This window comes from Oryzias latipes, chromosome 3 (genome assembly GCF_053564925.1).
Source record: "Oryzias latipes strain Hd-rR chromosome 3, Olatipes_Hd-rR_3.1".
Lineage (NCBI taxonomy): Eukaryota > Metazoa > Chordata > Actinopteri > Beloniformes > Adrianichthyidae > Oryzias > Oryzias latipes.
Window position 1 is genome coordinate 34,794,151 of NC_136239.1, and position 25,162 is coordinate 34,819,312.

Consider the following 25,162-nt stretch of genomic DNA (forward strand, 5'->3'; position numbering starts at 1 on the left):
GCTGTAACGGAAAACGGCTGGAGCAAGATTTACGAGATTTGCACCGCTACAACATTTTGAACCAAGCGTCCTCCAACTGTAGATGGCAGACATGTGCTAGTAAACAGTAGAAAAAGAAGAAGCCCCTCCCTGCCTTTTTTTTTTTTTACTTTTTGTTTTGTAAACAAACGTTAACAGCATCAAAATGATAAATGCTGGGTCAATAAAAAAATCTTTACAGTGCAAGTCTGTTAAGCAAAAGAAAACTGCAGTGTAACCGACAAACATTTTAACCAACAAAACCAACAAGTTTTTTTATTTGATATTTATTAGTTATTTATTTACTTATTTACATTTAGAATTAAGAAAAGCATTGTCTCTTCTTCATTTTAGTCTTGTCCAGTTTTTAATAAAAGGAAAATTCTAAGTAAAATTCTCAGACTCACATCAAGGTTAGATTTCATTTGATACAGAAGACCTGAAATAGAGTTATTGTTTTTTTTTTCCTGAAATGAGGAAAAAATGCACCTGAAAAATGTAAAGCTTAATGCTATACAGTTTGCGTAATGTAACAGAAACAAGCTGCACGTGTGCTGCGGGTGACCGTCTCAATTCTTAGCAGGTCTGCTTGGGACTGAGATGAAACAAAACTGCTTCTCACTATTGAAATAGATCAATTTTCCAATTTAAGGTAGAAATGCAACGTTTTAGAAGATTGTTAGGACTTGTCTTTGCTTGAGAATCTCTGGACTTCATCACACTTACAGTACTTTGTAGTTGGAGGTATCATTGTAGAGCTTAAAGGTGAATCATGTAGTAATGGAACAAAACATTTAGCAAATTTAACACTCACTGCAGAATATTTGGAATACAAATTCCATTTTTATAAGAAAAAAAGTGAACAAACGAGTGCCTTAAAATATTATAATAGTTTAAAATAAATATTTACAGGGAACTGTGGATGATCAGGGGCTGTACAATTGAGAAATTATATCCTTAGAGATAAAAAACATTTTCAGTTTGTTTCCTCCTCTACAAAAGAAAGGACTTCTGAACATCTGCTTCTACCATCCAGCAGTGGAATGCCTACATTCTGTTCAGACATCAGGATGAGCTGAAAGGAAGAACAGTCATAAGGAAGTCACCAGTGGATGGTCCACTCAGGGGAACCACGCACATAAATAATATAAAAGATTCCTTTTTTTCCTCTTCAGTTTCTGTGGAGCGGCTGAAAAAGTGAGGTTTGTGTGTTATTGGTTTTTTGGGTCAGATATCTTTGGTCAACAGTAAACATTCAGCAAATGTTTTTCTGGTGATAAAGAACATGGATCTGAGTGCCGTGACGAAATCCATCCATTAGCTCTCAATCAAAGTCCGATCTTGTAGAAAGGAAGAAAAAAAAAAGATTAGCAAAATTTCCACTAAAAAGGAAACCAAAGCAGTCAAGAAGTTTACTTCTAATCTGCTTCTCTTATCCAGGGAATTGCTTTTCTAGCAGGTTCCTCAAACTGCATTGGATCCCAGTGTTTGCTTCCGTATGAACCAACTACTTCTTCAGACTAGCTGAACAAGACTCCTTTAACGTTAACTTCCTGCCTCAGTCTTTTTCTCCGGGTTCACTCAGAGCCGGGGTGATGTCAGGAAGCCCAGCATGGAGCTGAGATGGCAGAGGGCGCTAGCTGCGTCCTCGATGGATCATCTGTTTGTGGGCAACTCGAATGCATGAAGCACAGCATGTTGTCTTGTAGTAATCATACACACAGAGGCGAGCCTGGACCACCATGTTGCAGTTGAAGTACTTGTCTCTGCAGTTCTCATCTGCAATGACAAAAAAAAAAAGATAGGAACAACATTCATCCGCGCGGAGCAGGCAGGATTTCCCTGGAACCTGTGAACGCTACAATCATCAGAAAATGGGAGGATTCCCGTCAACTTGATAAAGTCGACTGACCTATCTGAGGCATGCAGGGCTCGGGGTTGCAGCTCTCCCTCGCTGCAGGTTTCAGCCGCTCGTCACAGCCCTCACTGGACTGCACTTCATGATCAGAGAGGCAGCGAACCTCCCTCACACGGAAACCCCCCTCACATGTCTTTGAGCACTGGAGGGACATGAATCAGGAGCAGCAGTCAGCCTCACACCTACAAAAATCCGGTTTATCTCTGATTTCATTCTGGCATCTATCAAAATTAATTCTAGTTGATTTCACTGTAGTCTGTGAGAAGTATGACAAAATCAGTTTTCCAAATCATGCTTAAAAGAAGACATGCTTTTGTTCATGTCTTTAACATTGAGAAAAAATATGTTTACTATGTTATTAAATACTGTATTCCTCAACCCAAATAACATGATTTTTCTTCCAGATGATTCCAAATGAAAGAAAGACATCAATTCCTATAGGCGTAGAAAACCAGCTAAATCGATGATCGATTGCTTGATTGATTGATCATAAACTGAACCTAATTCAGCGCTTGCACAAGCTAATATTTGCAGCTAATATCTTAGTCACATGCACCTCTACTGGGGTTGACTTGTTTGGGTGGTGCAGGTTTTTGGTTGTCCAGGCCCTGGGTTGCCTCAAGAGATGTTATGAAAATGGACTGTACACTTGTCATGTGTGCCCCGTGCGGCTTTGCCTACGTTTTTGCCTGTATCCCCCTGTGGGTCAGTTATGACTAAGGCTTTAAGGAGCTGGTGGCCAGCTCTGGCTTTAATGTTTGTATCTCTGCTCATAGTGGCTCAGGCATAGGCTCAGCAGAGATTTCTGGGCAGGCTCCATCACACAAAAGATGCAGAATATCATCATGGTGTCTAGTTGTTGGCAATAGCAGAAAAATGTATTTAAAGTAAACAAAAGACATTTATGGTCCAAACATCTTCGTCCACTGAAGACATAATCACAGCAATGAGAGAATGTTTGATATCTTACTCACAGCGCTCCACTCAGTGTGGTACCACTTGGCGCCACAGGCCTTCAGGTTGCAGCTCTGCTGGCTGAGCGGCCGGTTCAGGGATGAACACTCATATGGCGGCATGACAGAGATTCCTTCTTCTGATTTCACCAAACACACCACTGCCCTCTGCTGGCTTCCTGGGCCGCACTCTGCTGAGCACTGGCTCATCACAAAACAACAAATGCTGTTAAAAAAGTTCAACAGAAACAAGAGCAAAAGCTTAACGCGGTTCTCCTACCTGACTCCAGGGACCCGTGAACCACTCGATGCGGTTCTCACAGGGACCATTATTGCAGACCCGAGAGTCTGCAGGACGCTCGCTGCCACACCCCTCCAGAGGCAAACTGCTAATGTGGTTTGTGAGGCAGAGGACCCCGCGAGTTTTTACACCCATCCCACATTCAGCAGAGCACTGGGAGGCAAAATGGTAAAAAAATGGTGAATGTGGTATACTTGTATAGCGCTTTTTACCTTCTTCAAAGGCCCAAAGCGGTTTACAGTCACAAACTCATTCATACATTCACACACTGGTGGCTGCTCCACTGTCGAACACTTCCACCAGAGGCAAGGTGGGGTTCAGTGTCTTGCCCAAGGACACTTCGACACATGGGCGGGCAAATCGGGAATCAAACCCGCAATTTTACGATTTACAAATGTAGCTTGAACTCATAGGCACCCTTCTCGTAAAGCATGTAAGTAATGTACTGTACTTAAAACTATAGATCGTCATATAGACTATAGATCTATAATCTATATAGATCTATAGTCTATATACTTAAGATTGTCAGAGAGATAGGTAGAGAGAGAGAGAGAGAGAGAAAAGTGTTTAACAAATCCTCTCAAAATGTTTTTTGTGAAGGTGTTTTGCTTTTGATTTGTAAGTTTTAAAAATATTTATTTTATGTTTAGCACTTCTATGTGTGAAAAGTGCTTTATAAGTCAAGTTTGATTTGATTTGAAATAAAGAGAATGATTTGAAGCAACATTAGAAGTAAAAAACATTTTTTACACATATTCACTTTTCTTTAACAACTTGCTGCAACAAAAATCCAAATTCTTATGAAGCTGTTTTATGATTCAGGCTAATTATTTCAAGCTCTATTTCTGTCATCAGTACTTGATGTACCTTGTCGCCCCACTCTGTGTAAAACCAGCTCTTGGCACAGGCTCCCATGTCGCAGTTTTCCATGTCGATGGGCCGCAGATTCATGTTGCACTCCTCATCAGAAACAAAGTCCCCCACATTGCTGACGCAGCGCACCTCCCTTGACCTTTGACCCAAGCCACACGGCACTGAGCACTGTGGAGACAGCCGAGCCAGGAAGTTGGGACAAACTGAAACAAGTGAATGTCTATAAGCTATAAATGACCGACTGCTGCCACTCACAGAGGTCCACTCGGAGCGGATCTGCCACTCGCTGCAGATCTTCAGCTGGCAGGAACTGGCTGTTTCAGGCCGCTCCAGGTGTCGGCAGTGACTCGTGTGGACGTTGAGGGTGCGGTTGGCGTAAACCTGCCGACACAGAACCTGCCGGTGCTGCATACCCAGCCCGCAGGTCTTGCTGCACTCCGACCACTCACCAATATCCCAGCTGTGTGGAAAAAAAAACACTAAGTGTGACATGGCACTTTTACTTGAGTTAGGTTTGTTGCTTTTTTGAAAAAAAGAAGTGAGGAAAACCTGGAAGGCTTTCATTGTGTTTTGATGCTGAAAGCTTTATTTCCTATTCTTGATTTGTTTCAGTGAAAACTTGTCTTCCACTCAAGGAAACAGTTACAAGAAGATATAATTAAAATGTAAAGTCAGAGAGCAGAACAATAAAGTTATTTCAAAAGTCATCATCATCCATGCTGTTTTTGAAAAAATAAATTTCTTGAACATTTTAGTTTTCTTCTTATTCTTACTGTGTAAATGCTTTTGTTTAGCTTGACCAGAATCTTCTTTGTTAGCTCCGAAGTTGTTTATATTTAGACACCAGTCAGTCGTTTTGAGCTGCGTTGTTGCCTGTTCTTTTCTCTAGATGTCCTAATTGCTCTGTCAATGTCACTCACCTGCTTCTCTCTACTTGATCCTTTTTTGCACACTAAAGTTTGTCACTGTGTTCTCTGTTTTTTATGGTTCCGATATTTTTTTCACATACTGTTCTGTCCTTTTTAAGAGTTCTTTTCATGCTTAGATTTGATTTGGGTCCAAATCTTCAATTTTCTGAGAAACAGAAATGTCCTTTTCCATTAAAAACCTTTTTTTTTTCTTTTAAGTCCAAATATATCTATATTTCTACGGTCAAAAAAAAAATAATAGTAATTCTTAAATACCACCTCCCAAAACAGTTTGGGAAAGGGTTTAAGCTATTGATTTCTGATCTTTAGAAAACCACAAAACTGTCCGTCATCAACAGATAATTTTTTTAAAATGTTTTGTCCCCCATTACAACAGACAACATAAATAAATAAAATCATTTTTAATCTAATAAAAAAAAAAAGCTTATACGAACTTAGAGGCAATTAGTATGATGGGAAAGTGTCAAAATAGATGTCCTATTGTTAAATATTCATAAAAAAGAAAAACCCCAGCCAACAAAAATCAGAAATATACTTTACAGCTAAGATGTGCATATCTGACTCTTGAAGATGAAAATGTTTCAGGTTTTTTATACGTGTATATAACTGAACATATTTTTCCTAATTTTTGTAACTAAAAGAAATCAGTTTGTATTCCAACAACATGGTTTTTCATAAACCTTTTACTAAATGTTCTATTTTTAGAATGTGTCAGCCTGAATAGAGAGAAGGAGAGAGCAATGGAGGCTCAGATCTACCACACCAGACAAGACCCAAGGTGTAGGCTGTGTAAAGAAGCGCCTGAAACAATCCAGCACATAACTGAAGGGTGTAAGATGCTGGCAGGGAAAGCATACATGGAGCGCCACAATCAAGTGGCTGGAATAATATACAGAAACATGTTTGCACAATATGGAAAGGAAACCCCAAGGTCAAAATGGGAAACACCTCCGAAGGTGGTAGAAAATGAGAGGGCAAAGATCCTGTGAGACTTCCAGATCCAGACTGATAGGATGGTAATGGCAAACCAACCAGACATTGTAGTGGTGGATAAAGAACAGAGGAAAGCCGTTGTGGTGGATGTGGCAGTGCCAAGCGATGGGAACATCAGGAAGAAGGAACATGAGAAACTGGAGAAATACCAGGGACTCAGAGAAGAACTGGAGAAAGCCTGGAAAGTGAAGGTGACAGTGGTGCCAGTGGTAATTGGAGCACTCGGGGCAGTAACCCCCAAGCTGGAGGAGTGGCTACAACAGATACCTGGAAAGACCTCAGACCTCTCAGTCCAGAAAAGCGCAGTTCTAGGAACAGCTAAGATACTGCAGGACCCTCAAACTCCCAGGCCTCTGGTAGAGGACCCGAGCTTGGAGGAGAAACCACCCGCGGAGGGTGAGAGGGGCGTTTTTACATATACAGTATATATACTATTAGTTGTCCAGTTTTTTATTGCAATGTTTTCCGTTTACGGTCCTGTTTCATTCAAATAAGAAATGAATTTAAAAATTGGCAACAAACTTTTTTATTAACATTTTTACTGTTTGTTCCTTTAGATTAAAAGAAAATCATAAAACATTTTGCATTGCATTTTGCTTATTATAAGCCAGCAAATAAAATACTAGATTTATAATGTTTTTAAAAACCTGTCATCAGTCAAACTATTAGGGTAGAAAGTCTCTCACAATCCTGGACACGGCTGCAGGTTGCACGCCTCCTCTTGTGAGGACGGTCTGCTGCTGCTGTCGCACAGAGAGTCCGAAACCTGGACGTGGTTTAGACGGTTGACGCAGTGAAAGATGGGATATCTGACACCTAAAGAGAACATACTTTATTTTTGGGAAAACTGTATTATTAACCCTAATATTAGAAACATTTTTGTTTAGTAACAAATACGCACAAAAAACTAAACATAGCAAAATAGAACAATTTTACAAAAAAATTAATTGTTTGTCCAAACATAAAAGTACATTTTGCTTGTAGCGTACTTGTAAAAACATATTTCCTTTTTGTTTCAAATATTCTAAAATGAACTGCTTTGGCTGACCTTTTCCACAGGAAACACTACATTCCGTAGCACTGGTCTGTTTCCAGTTGTACTCTCTCCCACGTCTGGGTGGTTGCACAGCCGGCACCTGGTTGTCGGGGCGATGAGGTGGAGACCTTCCCTGATCTGCAGAGTTGACGTTTTCCTTTTCCTGTTCATCCTGTCCGTTCCCAGCTTTAGCAAAAATACAGTTAGACGTTTAAAACCATTCTCTGTGGAGCTTTAACTTTATATAAAATTATTTTTATTAGTAGGAACTACTGCAAATATTTTTTTTAATTTTCTTATTACTGAGATTCCTGACGGACACTTTTTCTTAGTAGGAGACATAATTTACCTTCTGGTCTGTGGTTTGGTTTCTGAGGTCCAGTTATTTTCTGGGAGGGTAAAATGTATTCGTAGTGAACACCAGGATTTTGCTGCTGGAAGATTATCTGAGGGAATGCAATGGAGACTTGGTTTACAGTCCGGCAATAGTTAAATGTTTGATCACAGTTTTTCCAACTGATTAAACAAATATATATCAAACCCACAACGTATGATTAGTGGCTAATATCAAACTTAGCTTGAAAAAAACTCTTAATTATAAGGTTTCCAACGAAAATACGAAAATCATCTGTTTTTTAAGCATAGAAAGAAAAAAATAAACCCTCAGTGGGTGAGTAAAAAGTAACCACAAAGTACAGAAAAAAGTTCATAACAAAACAATTAGCATGTCTGACTGCATCAACAGAGACATTTTGCTGAAATGGAAAAAAATTGGAAATATTTGGAAAACTGTTAAGACAGCAACATTTTTAGGAAGGAAGGAAACAAACTCCCAAAACTCCGATCAAGTACCATGTTGACTATAAAAAAGCCAGCAAATCTACAACAAAAAGTAGACAAAAAATGGGTTCAGGTTATGGCAGAAAAGTTTACTTAAGAGAAAAGAATTAGCAATTAATCAATAAGTCCATTCATCTATCCATGCAAAAGTGTTCCTAAACCAGCCAAAAGATTTAGTATATTTGGCAAGTTCTTAGTCTATCACTGGACGTCCTCTTTATTGAACGAGCGTATTATGCCTCATCACAAGGACATTGGGTGGCCAACCTCTGATTGGAAGGTTTGGTTCCCACCTTGCCTGCCCGTGTGTTCAGGTGTCTTTGGACACTGAACTCCACATTGTTCCCGGTGATTGCAGGTTGGCGCCAGTGTTCGGCAGCAGAGTCTCCATTAGTGTGTGAATGGGTAAATGGGACTGAGACTGTAAAGCCCTTCGAGCTTTCAAGCAAGGTAGAAAAGTAAGTATACGCCATGCACCATCTTTAACTCATTACATCTTTTTCCAGCAGAGGCTCATGACCTCAGATTTGAAAGAATCTGCTCTAGTGAGAGCTGGAAGTCATAGTGTAAGAAAACCCAAAGTATCCCCCGTATCTGCAAACAGCAGAACCAGGATTCCAAGCATCTCAAGGCCAAAGATCCGATCAACTCACATAAATATCCAGGATTTCATTGGTAGGGCCATCAGCTAAGAGAGATTCCCCAGCGGTGCTGCTGATCTCATTGGGTCTGCGGTAGGTGAATATGGTCCCACCACCTTCGTACCTCCCTGGGCGATCAATGGCCCAGTTTCCATTGATAATGGATCGTCCTGATCTGCTTCGCAGTGCTAGAAAAAGAAGAAGATATAGCAGCAAAATCAGACAATGAAATCAATATCAATACTTGTCATTTTAATTTACTTATGTTTCCCTCCATCCAACGATCCATTTTGTAATTGATTACGCATACTTTTACAGCCATAAAACATTATGAACACAAAAAGTTACTTAGAGTAGTCCTGTCCATTCCAGCCCACATTGAAAACAAATAAGTATGTTGGAACTGAAAATCAGGCCTCATCCTGGTTAGCTTAAGAAAAAAAGATCCACAACAAAGATTGCAATATCCAGAAGTTGTGTAAGGAAAAAAATTTGGATATGTGAGGAGAGTTTGGAAAGATTGTGGAACTTTCCATGACTTTCTTCCTACCTCAGGAAGAAGAAATGCTTCTAAACTAACCATGTTCTCAGAGGGTCGCTGACTTCAGCTTAAGATTTTAAAGCATCTTCTTACTCTAGTTATTTTTTCTACAAAAATTTATCTTAAAGTTAAACATAAGAGCAGTAACTGAGCAAAAGGACTTGTGTGCTTTTTACGCAACCAAAAATCTGTGCTGGCAAATCTGTCATGTGAGTCATGTAACAAAACGCCCTAAAATGTTTTCCACTGAGTTTATGGATTAAATGCAAGAGGACATTAGAAAAGCATTAGGAGGGTAACATTAGGCAGACTTGTAAAACAGTGTTTGGACAGCTAAGAGCACTATTAGATGCACACAGAGAAGAACAGAAGCTTGTTGAGGGAAAAAGGTCCAGCGCATAGTGAGGATATTGTTACAGTCTCCTGCTGTCTCACTTTCTTATTTTGATTAGAGCTCCATTGATGCCTGAGATATTGTTACATTTTCATCTGGATCTTTGAAGAACTTTTCTTCATATTTAAGAAAACCTTCTTGGACCACCATAACCAGGTATTCCCAGTATTCTAGGCAAAACTTTTATGACTCACCAAGGTAGTTTCTACTCTTCACCATCTCTGTCACATTGATCTTGGTTGCTCCCTCTGGAATTTCTGCTATCTTATGGTAGCCGATCTTGGAAAAACTGTGTTTGAACAGTTCAGAGACCAGCCTGCAGGTTGAGTTGTCGCCTCCACAAACGTTACACTTGTCGATGACCTTTCCTGATCCGAGATATCCATCACAGCCAAGATTCTGCAGATCAGTGGACAGAACGAAGGGGTCATTCAGTTGAGTGTCATCGCTTGGTGTAAAATGCATCAACAGCATTTCAGGTTTGCTGGACAAAAGCTTTTTTTTTTAAAAGAAAACACTACATATTTTAAATATTGAATTTATACAAGTCTTACCAGCTAAAAACACGATTAAAGTATATAATTAACTACATTATTTGAAAATGTATTTCTGTCATGTTTCTGTATATTAAAAATGTTTTATATTTGTCTAAAGTTTGAGCATTCTGTATCACATTTATGGTCATAAAACTCAGGAAACCTAAACACAGATAAATTTAATGTCAGTAGTTTATAAAATATTTCAAAAAGCAGCAGTAGAAGGAGTTTGCTGTGCAAACTGGTGGCAAGGCGCCTCAGAGGCACAACAAAGTCCAGACTAAAACAGACTTTTAGCTTTCATATGCTCCACTCACTTCTGCTTATTTGCCTTTAGTTACTGTCTAATGCAGATATTTACCTAAATATGATTTTAACTTTTGCATAAAGTTAGAATCAAGGAGAATTGGTGGGGACATTAGCAACAAGTGCATTTATGATTCAAATAAACATTTTAATACTAAGAGAAAATCCAAAATGACAACAAATTACAGAGTTTTATTTTCATGCAGACCTAGGTCTGATGCTGACCCACAGCAGGAGAAACACACATATAATGGAAGAAAGGCAGAAGGGAGATGAGGGGAGGGGAAAAAGGAGTCGTCTCATTGTCAGTTCAAACCATTGGACTGTATATGAGACTCTGACTTGGTGACTCGTATCCCCTGGTGTTCCAAACAGGAACCAAAGGGCTCTAAGAATCCCATAGACTTCTTTGGAGAAATAAACAGATTTTACTAAGTTATTATATTTGCCAAAATAAGCATTCTTGTTCTGCTACCTTGTTTTAAACACGTTCTTGATAAGCCTATTTTTTTTCCCCTATGACATTTTTTCTACAGTGCAAGTTATTCAAGTTGTAAACTGAGCAATCAGATGCCTCAAAAAAAAGTTTGACAGAGTTTCCTGAGGCCGCTCACAAGTGATAGGGGTGTGGCCTTCCAACAAGCTCACTTCTGATTGGCGAGAGCAGTTGCCATAGAAATGCAGACTCAGGCTACGAACACACCGGGCATTCTTGAACTCACATTCAGCCCATGGGTTTCACACTGGAAAAGCAGGGAGGGGCTTCTTTTTCTGCTTTTCGTTTACTAGCACATGTCCACCACCTACAGTTGGAAGTGGCTTGGTGTGAAATGTCGTAGCGGTGCAAATCTCGCAAATTGAGCACGGAACGGAAACGGTTCAGTTCATTACTAGCGTCCTTGCAATGGTGTATATAGATTAACATCATGTCAGGATAGTGTCCTTGGTTTATCTTTGAGGAACAAATGCAGACATCGTCAGGCTCGTCACCGTGTCTGGGTTCACCAGATGAACCATCCATGCTCAGAGTTTAGTGCATTTCACCGCCTGCTCCAGGAGCTGCGCCTGGATGATGGCTGCATCCAGTTTCATCCACCACTGGACACTACTCTGTTGCCAGGTCAAAGTTCGACCAGGCAACACGCGTTCAGTGGCCACGCATTTCATACGTAGTGCATAAAGACAGTCGTAAAAACTTGCATAGCTGGAAATAAACCATTTTCTATGGGTGACGTCACACTCACTTGGCTCTGCTGCAATCAACAGAAGCTCTGACTGCATCTGACTGCAAAAACAACAACATTTGTGGCTTTTTCAACGCAGTAAACAGAAAAGATGGAAGAAATTAAAGGGGGATAAATGAAGGTTGAGTGTAGCAGAAGAACAAGTTGGAGCTGGATAAAACGGAGGTCACAGTTTAACAGTGCTGCTGGATAAAGTAACACCCATAAACGCACGACTGCTTTTCATTTTCTTCACAAAGTGGTGATTATGAACAAACCAAACTGTAAACGAATCCAAAAGGTTAAAACCCATCTAAGAGCATTTAAGCAGCACAGCAGCGTTTCAAACAAAGTGGGAGCAGCGTGCTGACAGGTTGAGCAGTGAATAAATATCTCCTCCACGTCTCAATTTTCACCATAAAACAGCACAACTAGAGATGCCGGACAGCATTTGCCTTAAAAAGGAAAATGTTTCACTGACACGGTGTGAGGTTTTCTGCAGCCATTGGAGTGGGAAAATCTCGGAATCAAAACATTGAAATGAAAACAAGTAGCTTTAACTGAAGGTCTTAAAGATTGATCGAATGTGATCTGTCTAAAAGACACAGAGGAATGAAGAACCACTGGATTTTACTCCCACAGTGCTGGGAACATGAGAAAGTTAATTCACAAGTTGATGTCCATCGATCCGGACAGCTGCATTATTGAAATTACCAAACTTGTGACAAGGTTGTCAGCCTTGCAGGAGCAGGTTAGGTTGTCATCAGTCCCTGAATTTTCTCTCAATTAGTCTCATCAGCCGTCCGGGCTGCCTTTGATGAAGCTGGCCTTCTCTGTGAACCTGTCAGAGTGCGGTGCTGCCTTTTTTGGAGAGCTGCTGCCTTTCCACAGAAGTTTATCCATTAAAGTCAGGGCAGCTCAGGAGTTTTGGTCGAACTTCTTCCCTGTGAAACCACATTGGTGTCACTGTGGGTGGCTCTTGCCATGTGGGGAGGGAGATTCTGCTGTTTCCAGGAGAAATGAGTCCAGATTTTTAAATGTCACCAAAACCCACTTTCATCTGGAAGTTGTTGGGAATCAAGTTTTGAGGCGAGAATCCTCTTAAAGTAAATCTGATGATGATGCAGTTTCTGCAGTAACCCAGAATGAGTCAAAGCCACTTGTCAGGAAAGGTTTCTTTTGTTCCTGCAAAACACAACAACACATTGAACCTCAGTTCTGTGATGGCGGCACTTCCACTCCCTGCAGCTTTGATGTTTGAAAAGATTAAGACCTCAGCACCTGGCGTTTTTGTCACAAATGAACTGTGCACTCTGGCCCATTGGGGAAAATGTTCATTGTAATCATTCAGCGGGATCCTCAAAGTCAAAGGTCAGAATACACCATTGTTTGACAGCATCTACAATTTTCCATGCCCAACTTGTTTTAATTTGTCTCCAAGTCACAGAGAAAGGAGGGCATGTTTCATCCAAACTTCTTTCTTATGGATGTCAACAGTATGTTGGGCAGAAATGAGCAGGTTTCATATTTGCACAAGTCTTTTGCTCTCATGAAACTCAGGAAAAGGAAAAGAGAAGAGCTTTGGCCAGGAAATGGATTAGTAAACGTAAGGAAACAGGGATTGTATGTTCTGCTGAGAGGATTGGATGAGAGCAAGAAATATTTTTCTTTTAGCCACAAAAATGTTGATGCGTTCTCATATGCTGGTGTGTGGAAGATTAAAAACAGACAGATGGAGATTCGTGTTTTGCTGAGGTGATTTTATGCTAACTAAATCCTTTAGTCACGCTCAGGTGGGATGTTTCAAATTAAATTTACATTTTAAACCAGATTTGCAGTTTTAGACCTATGTCAGATTAAAACTTGCATTATTTTTAATCTTTTAAACGTGGTAAACCACATCAGATCAGGACTTTTACTTTCTATGAAATAAAGATGAAAACAAAGCTGATAAGCCATTGAACTGTTAACGCTGAAGTCAGGCTTCTAACAAAAATGTAATTTATGCATTGACGAGGTAAAGGTAAACTTAATTATTTTTTAATTTTTTTTTTTGTTTTTACGAAGGATTTTAGGTTTGAGAGAAAAACAAAATTAAAACCTTCAAAAAATGAAGTTCTGATAATAAGAAGAGTAGAAAACATTGAAAAAACATGAAAAAATTGAGACCAAGTTTGAGAACAGTTTTTATAAATTCAAATTGTTTTTCAATTTATCCTTTAAGTTTTTTTTATCAACCTTTTATCTGTTATAATTTCTTTATATTTTTATTCTTGACATAATTAACAAAAAATCTAAAATGACTAGTTTGTTCTTAAAGTTGTAGAATTTTCTCCCCTTAAGGAGAATCCTTAACATGTCAAATTTCCATCCCGTACTGTGTATTTAATGCTTTTTTATTAAAAGCAACTATAATGAATAAATACCTGACAAATACATGATGTGGATATGTACTTTAAACAAAAAATTGATGATTAACCAGTGGTTCCTTGATTCAAACCCACAGGTCAAACAGATCTAAGGCACAGAAAAAAAATCTGACTTTTTACACAGATCTGCGATACCAAAATCTATCATGTCTTGTTAAATAACAAACCACACAAGCTGAGAGAGTTATGTTCTTTGAAAATCTGAGTTGAAATTTTCCTTATGCACCTTAATTTAAGCTTTGGAACGAAGAACATTTTCTTTCATGATACGACCCTTTGAAGGTTTCATTGTTATGCTTTGTGCCGTCTCCTGATAAACCTTTTGGAGTTTAACAGAACGAATCATTACCATGTGTGCAAACGGGTTACACGTGGAAGTGTAATAACAATTTAGAGGCACTGAATAATACTAAACTCTGAGGCAAAAAGGGAGAAATGTCATTTCTCAACATAAAAATGTTCAGAAACAGAATATGGTGTATTATGATCATTGGGGATATGAATGCTGCATATTCTTTGCACTCCAGTGACAACATATCAAACTAACAGCCACATTCTCCAGGAGAAACCTTCAGCAGCAGATGCTTGTGGCCGGATCACAGAGCCACAGCATCCACTTCATCAGCAGCCTGCAGATGTGGGCAGATGTTTAAGTCCATAAACACAAACTTTACCATCTGGAACAAACTAAATCCCACATTTGGCTCTAGAAATTCGTCTCTCTGACGCATCCTTCCCTACGTCTGCATAATATTTCTTTGCTTTTTTTTTTTTTTAAATCCCGCTACTTGGGGATCTGTGGTATGAAAAACAAATCATTGGTCTTTCCTCCAAAGCAGACACATGATGCCTTTTCCTTAAACGCAAGAGAAAAAAAAATCCAACTGTCCCGTACAGAACACATGGGAAACAGGAGTTTTGGTCGTTTTAGGAGTTTGGCCAGAAAGGCAAATAAAAAGTTTATGTGATTGCTGTCTCCTGAGATTGCCGCATTCTCTTAAGCACAGTGGACGTCAAGATCTACAATATGTAAGGACTCAGTGGAGCGAGGCAGCACCTGGATATCTATCTGGTTCCTGTCTGAACCCCAACAGTTTCTGACGGCAGTTTGAGTTACAAATGACAACTCTCAGGGCTGACGGTCCAACCTCAATAACTCCCATGGCTATGAGAGCCAAATGCCAAGGGGGGGCTGAATTGGAGGAAGTTATTCATAAAAGAATGTTTTCTTAGTCTGGAGATTGTAGAGCAGTCGAAACCCCCCCCCCCCCCAGATCGTAATCCACTTGAATCACAACTAGACTCCCACAAGAACTGCATCTTGAGCAATTCTCACCTTTTTTCATTCAAACCATGTTTTCATTGTTACCCCCCCCCCCCCCGCCCCTCATTTCATTTGGTCAAAATATGGGAACCACGGTGAAGATATGATTTGCAACAGGAATTAAAAAAATGCATCATGGGAAAGAAGATGTACCGTATTTCAGGATCTATTTATGAGCAAAATGTTAAAACTGGCATGTTTGGGATTTCTTCAGCTGTTTATACACACAGAGGTTGTAAAGTTGTTCGGCGAATGGCCAATCAAGTAATCAGGATTCTGTCGACTGTGACACTCCGCTTCACCTGGAAATGCAATACGGGCCTAACTCAGATTCCAGGATGAGAATGCAGAGACCCCATATGACCAATGACAAATAATTTACAGTGAAGGTGACCTCGAGATGTGATGTTTGATCTGGAAACAACATCACTGTTAGAAGAGATTTATGATAAAAAAAATTCCAATATTCCTTCAAATGTATGACTTCTATACAACAAAATTCCACAATAATAACATTAACTTTGAATTTAATGCAATAATTTGACTTAAAATTTATGCTTAGTTCTAAAATTAGTATAGAATCAACTTTAATGTGTTCACTGCAAAAACAAGCTTCATAGAAAACAAATCAAGATTTTTTACCACAATGATAGAATTCTTATTTTAAGAAAAAAATCCATTCACTGAGACCGATTTTCTCAAACTAACAAGCTTGAAAATCTTTCTTAGTAAGATTATTTCTCTTAAGATTCCGTTTTTGCAATGTTACATGTCAGGAAACACGCTTTAATGAGTTGAGGGTAACAATGACTTTTAAAAAAGGTTCTCAATGCTAATCTGTCCGTAAAAATAAAAGCAGGGGGCAATTTGGAATTAGGTGTCTTTCATGAAGAAAATGGAATGTCCAAAAAACGTTTTTGCTTGAAGTTACTCATAAATAAATGATAGAATAGAATAGAAAAATCCTAACAAGAACAGTTGAGGCCTGAACGTATTTCCAATTATATTTTCCATTCAAGGTGATGGTAAATTTAATTGAGTCGGGAATTTGATGGAACGTTGCAAATTAGCGACACACAGCATAAAGGGGTTCAAAAAATAAATACATCAGTTATTAAAATCCTCCATTATAAAAACTCCAATATTAGAAAAAGTGAGGCATAAAAATGTGAATATAAATGCATGTAAACGTACAGATCAAGTAGCAGTCAAACTGCTGAGTGGAAAATTATTGTTTTTACAAAAGATATAAAGCGTAACGTTGACTTGTATTTGCCGACACAAGAGTGCACATTTTTCATCATCTGACATAAGCAAAACCTCAAAAATCTAACTGTGGTTTGACCTAGAAAGCACAACGTGGATTTTGGGCAGCATCAGACAGCTACACAAAATGAATCAGTGTGACTGTCTCTGGCTGGAGCCACAACTAGCAGCCTATAGGTTCTGCTGTTTTAAACAGTGACCACCTCTCTCTTTACACTACCAGCAAATGTGAAACCCACACAGAAGGACAAGAAGCCAGAATTATGAAATGTAACATAAATATTCAGCTGTTAGTTTTAGCTAAATTCCCTTTTTTGGGCTTTTTGTGTGGCTTTTGTGTCCTAAAAGTATCTATAATACAATACAATTATAAAAGACCTTATTCCCTTCTCATAGTCTTAGCAACATTTTTTGAAAGCTCCCACACAAACCTATCACCGTAGCATTAAAAGTGATCAATCTTTTGCCATTAAACGTATGCTTTAATTGTTTTGGGAGCAGAAATAAGTGCTGGTCTCTGCTGAACTGTAACGTCAGAGTCGGCTTTCAGACATTTTTATCTTACAATTTTAGTATTTTCTTCTAACTTATATTTCCTCCAATACAAACAAAGCCACTCACGGTGCTCCACAGGGTTCTGGATTCTAACCACTTCAGCTCACTCTGTGTATTTGCTCTGGGAAAAAGTGTTTGGAAAAAGTGAAGTAGTGGTTGTAGTGGTTTAATTCTTATTCAAGTTCTAACCCAAATTAACTGTAGAAATTAAAAGTTTCTCTTTAACATATAAACACCTGTACGGTTTTAAATTATAAAAACATGGATTTTATAATCATGTAGTTCATATGAATGTTTACTGAAATTATGTAAAAATGACTTCTGAGGAAAATCAATAGGCAATCCACGTTGTTTCTTGATAAATGATCTGCACCTAACTGATCAAAACTGGATTGTGGCAATTAAATTAAAAAAATGTATATATATATATAAACTTTCAAGCAACAAGTCCAACTATAGTTGACTTTAATTGATAATCATTATACTTAATGAATCTAATGTGACATGTGTAAGTACTGTATGCATTACTCTAATTACACTGTCAAGAACAAGGCAACATCTTTCATATTCCTTTATTTTTCTTTGTTCTCTAATCGATGTATTACTTAATATCTGAATTGGTTTGATACGTCTGTTTTTAATTATTTATTTATTTATTTAGTCATTTTGATGCTTGAAATAAACCAATAAATCAAATCAAAGCAAACATAAAATAGATGTCAACATTCTGACTTAAAAATCTACATTTTTTTAAGTTGAGCTTTTCTCATTTTACTTAGTTTTTCACCATAATAGCAGCACCATTTGGAACCTTACTTCACCATCACTTGTTTTTCCAAAACATCTCTAGAGCACCCAATATAATCTCCAAATTACTGCAAAAAGCAGAGCCATTTTTCTCAATTGAATGTCTGAATCATTGACTTATGCATTCATAGTGTCTGATCTAGATAAATATATTGCAGTTTTTAACCCGGTGTCCAACTAAGTCCCTAACATTCTCTCAGTAGGGTCAACAGTCTGCAGCCAACAGTGCTCAGTGCTGCTGCCAAGAAAGGTCATATTTCTTCCATCTCAGCTTCTCCTCTCTGGCTACCCATCAAACTTTACATTTAAATTAAAATTCCTTCTTGTAAAGCTCTAAACACAGTCACTTTCATACCAGTCTACATGAGCCCTTTGCTCTTACTCTGCAGGATCCAGGATTTTCTAGAAAACCCACTTTATTCCAACTCTTTTTAGGATAAAAAAAAATGCCAGATTTCTTATAAAAAAGTTGAATTTTGACAAAATGTTGTGGACTTTATGAACTAGCCTGTGTGTAAAGACTTTTTATTAAAGCTGAGGTGAAACATGACTACAGCAAAAGATTGCAGAATCTGTTGACAGCAGTCTGTGTGCCGAAACGTCATCAGAAAACATTTTCACAACTTTGTGGAGGACAGTTCTTTGATCATCCTTGCTTATTCACCAACCTATAATTGAACAAATTGTCTACATAAGCCTCTTTGACATGTAGTCAAATGTGTACACGCCAGCAGACATCTTCATCAAGATCTTCAACTTCTGAGATTTACATTATGAACCTCAGGCACCAAATCATTCATCTTCAGCCAACACATCTGAAGCTCAGCTGAGCCACAAGTAGAGGCAGGCTGATGCAGGATCGCAGTGGATCCCCGCATCCTCAGAGTCCTGCGACAGGCTGGAGACTACAGTAGGAAAACAAACAGAATCCCACAGGCAGCCAGTAAATGTGCTGTGGAAATATAAACAGGCCTGAATGCAAACGGAGCTGTGGTGAGAACAGCAAAACTTTGAATACTTCCACTCAGAAGTGTAACCACAGGAACACAAAGCGGCGCACACAGTTCAAGTTGTTGAGTGACATTGTCCACTGCGGCCCAGAAGCAAGAAGAACTGCGTGCAAATCAGTCATTTACATCCACCGCTTCAGATGTTTTCCTTTGAAACACCACCAGCTTAAAAAAAATCTCTGAAAAATTGTACAAAAAAAAAAAGGAAACAAACTGAGAAGCTCATTGTGCAAAGCTTCTCCTCAGGCATCAGTGGGAATCCCCACTCTCCCCCAGGTTCCTCCTGGACCCAGCGGAGGTGATCTTACCTGCGAGCGAGGTTTCCCCTGCGCACGCACATGCAGGCAGGCGAGCAGCAGGAGAGCCAGTCCTGACAGCATTCTCTCATGTGGGGGCAGAAAAGCTCGACCTGGGCTTCCACGCGAGTCCTCCTGCAGCTCCAACAAGAGCCAAAGAACCGTTTCACTCCAGAGGAGATCTCTATGAGCTCTCCCTAGTAAACCGAGCTGGGGGAGGTGCAGCTGGGGGAGTGAGGTAGAAGATGAATTGGAGGGAGGAAAAAGGAGGCAGAACAGAGAGAGGGACCCTCTGCTGACAATGACCTGGAAGTCAGAAAGGAAGTTTTGGGGAATGCTTTCAATGTGGCATGAAAGGAAAAAAAAAGGAAATTTGAGTGGCTGAATAAGGGAAACAAAACCACTATAGTCAAAACTACATGGAGCTAACTAGCTGGTAACTCATACCATCCACAGGAACCAACACAAATAAACTCTGAGGCTGCAAGTCAGTTGTAATCGTAATTCTTGATCTTTATTTTTATCTTACCACTAAACATGCTTATACTAGAGTGAAAATATGCTATTTTTGTTCACAAAAAACTTTGAAAGCAAGACATTTCAAATATACAAATAATATTTTTGCTTCCTGGAGCCCAAACCACACGGAGGTACTCATAGAGTACTCCTATGGCTGCAGCCAAAAGAGCCTGACTCATCAAAAGGCTTTCCACCATTGTTTCCACAAGATTAAATCCCAATTCATGTTGAGTTATGAAGTACTGTCCACTCTGCATCCTCATATCCCACAGTTGGTTTTCTCATGATAAAATAAAAGCAGGCCGAGGACATTGGGGACATTGTTTCTGCACAAAGAGAGCTTGAATGTGCAGGCCTGGAATACGCACACAGGGAAATAATTGAAAACGTTCCCACTTTAAAATGGCACAGGGAGACCACTGCACGGTCCTGCACACTTTATGCGCAGCAGGGCTGCATCCCTAAAAAGAAAAACATATTCCTACAAGAAGGATATAATAAAAAAAAGTGGTTTAGGAAAAATAATAAAACATCCTGTGTTGTTGCATAATTCTTTGAAATTGTGATGGATTTGGGAACACATAAACTTGCAGCTTTGAGATATATATACACACAGATGTATATATATATGTTTATATATATAATTTTTAGTTTGTTTTAGTTGCTTTAATTAGGATTCTATAATTATATTCTTTCTGAGTCATATATTAGGATCAACCCTCATAAAAAATGAGTCACAAAAGATTTAAAAACTATTTTTTCACAGCTAAAAATGTCCTTAAAGACATTCTCCAATCGTCTTTTGAGCCATTATAAAGCATTCCCAGTGATGATGCCATTTTTGTCAAAAAATAAAATACAGCAAAATTAAAATGTTTTCAAAAGAAAAAACATTGTGGTCCATTTTCGTCAATTTAGTGAGCATAGATTGCACTATAGTTTTTCGCAGAGACTTCTGGAAAATTTCTAGAAAGTAGAAAATCTACATCTATATATATCTAGAAAATTTGAAATTTGTAGGTTTGGACACCCGGAAAAAATGGATAACGCCATAAACAGTGCACTAAGTAGGGAGTAGTGGAGGAATTTGAACAAAACGATATTTTCTGTGGAGCTGCAGTAGTTTATCCGAAACGTGCCTCTGATTTGTGGGCGGAATAGCTGGTGTGGAACAACCCACCCCCCCTTCCCATCATCCATAACTGAGAGCTCTCTGTTTACATGCTCTCCCGCTAGCTTACAGACCCTCACAAACCCAATCTAACATTACCAGTGCAACAAAAATGGTGAGCAATATTGGAACTATCCAGCCAGTCGTGCAGTTTTGGGCCAGATACCAGCTCACACAAGGAAAATAAATGGATCTATTCATCTACAAGTACATGCACCAGAATGGAGCAGAGCGCGGATAAATGCTTTTTCAAATGGCGTTTTTTTCATCTGCTCCTGATTCACAACAATTAATGTCCTCCATCATGAGAAAAATGCCACAAAAACATTTTAAAAACACCAAAAACACAATTCTTTTGGAGTGGGTCCTTCAAAAAAGAGTGAGGCAGCAGACAAATTCCAGTTAGGTCCAAATTTGCACAGCTGCTCCCAGTAAAATTATGTGCTACTGTTATATTTGGTTTTAGAAATTTATACACACGCTCACAGGCGCTGAGTGAACTAAAGATATCTTCGGATCTTTCTTCTGTAGAGATATGTGTGTTTGCACATTTCTTCATAAATCACCCCAATCCCCTCCTTTTTTCTATATATATTCTGCAAAGCTGATTCGCAGAGCAAGCAGAGGCAGCCAGTGTGAAGAATATTCACACCTGCAACTGGCTTAGCCTATGTTAGGACAGTCAGCTGACCCACAAACACACACACCTCTGAGGGACACACACTATCTGCAGGCTGTACAGGAGGCAACAGAATGACACACTTAATCCGGATTTTGCAGAGTATTTTTTACGTCTATCTTTCCACCTGTGCAGATAAGGACAGAGGAAATCGTAAGCTACACTCAAAAGCTGTAAAGCCTCTTAGATCCATTCATTGCTGTCCAGATCTTTAAAACATTCTTTAGTCCTGCTTACGTGATTAGTAGAAGTTAAGAAATGGCAACAAATAGGAGGAGGAGAATGGACATTTCTGTGCATCTGGGATACATATTAGTCAGCAAGGCTACGTGTGTAGGTCCTGTGATTGTTCCCTTCTAGCAGCTGATTTAACTAAGGAAGGCATGAATGTGGGAGAATGACAATGACCAAAGCCATTTAAGGAAGGCGCTGGGACAAGAGGGGCAGAAAGGAAGTCTTTTAGGCTTAATCTTAGGAACTAGAAGAATTTACAGAAAATAAATTACACAAACGCAGTGAATTTACCCACTACTCCACGGTTAGTGCACTGTACACAGTGTTCCGCATTTTGTTTGGATGTTCGTATCAACAAATCCAAACAACAGTACCCTGGAAACTTCCTAAAAGTCTCTGCAAAAAAATCACTGTGCACTGATGCTCTCTCGATTAGCGAATATATAGACCACAATGCATTGCGTTTGAACGATTTGTCATTTGAATTAATATAAATAGTAAACAGTCTTCGTAAAACGTTCATATTTACTAGGATTTTACTCCGGCTAATGGCTCCACCATTTGGGGTTTATAATAAAATGTGAGCATGTGTCCAAATTACATTAATATCCAGAGCACTAAATAGTCCCACACTAGACAGTCTTTCAGGGAGTAATGAGGGAATTGATAAGCCGAAACATAAATATAGGGCTCAAACAACACACAACTGTGATGTAGCAATGTTATTTTGTCATCAACATTAAAGTCAAACAGGGTTAAGGCTTGAAAAAAGAAATTGTATTTTAGGCATAAACTGGAGCTAAAAATAAAGCTGCAGTAGGAACATTCAGTCATCCTGCATAAGGCAGGGGTGTTTAACCCCAATCTTCAAGGATCAGTGTACCTCTGACCCTGTTTCATCTCATTAGTAAAAAACATGTGATTCAGGTCCTTCGCAGTAGGTGGGTTATGGGAAGTGACACCCTTGGTTTAAAAGCTTAAAGTAAAACACCTCAAAGTAGTTGATTGTGAGCTTAGCTGATATTAAAGTACGGTATAACAAAAATATGGACATTAAACTACTTTTTATGGAAGCCTACCCCACTTGTTTTTTTTAATCATTTATAAAGACAAAACCAATTTTGTTTTCTTATGATAAGAAGATAGTAGATGTCGTAATCATGGCCTACCCTATTTTTTTTTTTTTTTTTAGGTTCCGCCGATTTCCGGAGCTCAGTGAACGCACCAGGCATTGTTGTGCCTCTAGTTTCTGTCAGTTAACCTGTTGTCGGGCGTTTGGACTTATAGGTTTCAGTTATTGGCTGAATAGGAGAAATAAAGGTAGGGGGGCTGGTACATGAGACAGAATTGAGGGGGTTTGAGAAGCGCAGCTCAGCCAAGAAATCAAAATTTGACGTAAAAAATAACGTTCGAGGAGGGTTTCTTTTGCTGTTGTTGAGAGTCATTGGTGTAATTTACGCTTTATGGTGTTGGTTATACGGCCAACAGCAACCACAAAATAAAGAGACTTAAAACAGACTACGTCTTAGTTTCTCAGTGCATGGTAGGGAGAGAGGGACGCTACAGTATATTTTTCCTTATCTCATGACGACAAATTGAAATTTGTTTTCTCATGATATTGAGGATGTCAATTATCACAAGAAACGATAAAAAAAAGAAGTAGGGTAGGCCGTATTTAGCTTCCATAACTTATCTTTAAAATCCCCTTTTTTTTTCTTCAGCTTCCTGATTTTAGTCTGACCTTGCCACAAATTAAACATGTTCCACTTTGTAAACACTGAAAGCACATTATTAAACAGTCTTTTTTATATGAGTGTAATGAGGCGATGGCCTTCCCAACAGAAGACCTTTCTTGTTAAGACCCATTTATCTTCATGTTCAGTGACTTGCTCATCTCCTGGGGTTTGTTTTTCTAACAAAGCTGTTAAAGATCCTTAGACTTTAATTAGAGGCTTGACCTTGAACATTTTGTCACACTAGACCAGAAGTTTAAAAAAAAAAGGGGCATAAATGCAGATTGGCCAATGCAAGCATTTGCAAACATTTCTAATCAAAAGCAGATTGGTAGAAAAAAAGTACTACCAACACCTTTTCAAACACTACACACACAGCTCTTGTCTTTTTCTCCAGTAAAATCATAAATTCCAGACATCCAGCAAGCAGCCTGCAGACCACTGACAGTTTAAAGAAACCGATGAGGCATAAAATATATCTTAACTGTCTATTCACAATTCATCGCCACCCAGACAAAAGCCAATCACTGTCAGCAGCTGTCTGTTGGAGGTCGACTTGTGGGACCACATGCTGCTGGAAATACAACCTCATGTCCCTGCAGAGCATCATGAAGAGGAAAAACCAGGATGGAGAAACTACTCTCCGCTGCAAAAACACATCGGAGCACCAAAAGAGCTTAACACATCAAGGTGATGAGAGCATCTTTCAAACAGTCTATCTAAAAGCTTTGTTTTTTTGTGAAAGTTTCTGCAGTTATTTACCATTTTAGTTTTCTGCAAACATCAGGCACAGCTGGGCGGACTTTATGTAACTCATGTCACAAACAAGTCTAATTTGAAAAAGGAAGAGAAAAACTCTTATTTTGAATACTTTCAAGCAGATTTCCTACATCACAGTAAGAGGAAGAGTTGTTTGCTGACACCTCAGTAAAACGGTGTCCCAGCTGTCAGGAAATGCTCAGGAAATGGAAATGCATCTACTTCAGCTCATCCTGTGGTCATTTTTTACTTTAACCTGATTAACCTAGAAAGTGTAACAGCACCGATTCAACTTCCACATGAGGGAATAACAGCATGCTTTAACAAGCATTGAATTTAAATGTCACACTGTATTTACTCCTGTTCTCAACAATTCCACTGAAACAGACATCTGTGATGGTTAGTGGTGTTCTTTTTGGCAGTCGGCGAGGATTTTTCAAAACAACAAGGCGAAGTTTGAAAATTATCATTTAGCTAATGTAATGTATGGTAATATCTATCCAAAAATATCTTGACAAAAACAATATAAAATAGGTTCCAAGCAGCACAAGTGTATGAAGCAGTAAAAACAATCAAGAATTTCTATATTATTTCAACAATTCTGGTTACTAGTTAACTCTAAACTGTCCTTCCTATTTCAAATAAAAAGGATTAAAGGAAAGAAAATAAGATTTTTTTCAACATGAGGATAGTGCAGGAAACAAGAAATGAGGATCTCATCCAAACTGCTCCCTCGCAGCTTGAATGAGGCCCTGAGCACGAGGTTAATCCCTCGCCTGTCCGCCACAGAAAGACTTTATGAGTTGTAACAGAGCCCAGGAGAGCGGAGGTGCAGGTGCAGGTCTACAGCTAAACCCACAGCTGGACTGAGGAGCTCC

At 39.0% G+C, this 25,162-nt stretch overlaps 1 protein-coding gene across 2 annotated transcripts in view; it reads right to left on the bottom strand.

The window, feature by feature from the left end:
- Positions 1–289: 289 nt before the first annotated feature.
- thsd4 (thrombospondin type 1 domain containing 4) overlaps positions 290–25,162 on the bottom strand; it is a 43,143-nt gene continuing 18,270 nt past the window's right edge. For both annotated transcript variants that reach the window (XM_078944645.1, XM_023953650.2), the window contains 11 exons: positions 9,632–9,836; positions 8,515–8,690; positions 7,371–7,467; positions 7,034–7,207; positions 6,672–6,801; positions 4,319–4,523; positions 4,058–4,231; positions 3,170–3,343; positions 2,911–3,090; positions 1,931–2,078; positions 290–1,797 (listed from right to left, as the gene is read on the bottom strand). In XM_078944645.1, coding sequence (XP_078800771.1) covers positions 1,655–1,797; positions 1,931–2,078; positions 2,911–3,090; positions 3,170–3,343; positions 4,058–4,231; positions 4,319–4,523; positions 6,672–6,801; positions 7,034–7,207; positions 7,371–7,467; positions 8,515–8,690; positions 9,632–9,836 — 1,806 coding nt within the window. In that variant the 3' untranslated portion in view covers positions 290–1,654. The remainder of the gene's footprint in view (positions 1,798–1,930; positions 2,079–2,910; positions 3,091–3,169; positions 3,344–4,057; positions 4,232–4,318; positions 4,524–6,671; positions 6,802–7,033; positions 7,208–7,370; positions 7,468–8,514; positions 8,691–9,631; positions 9,837–25,162) is intronic.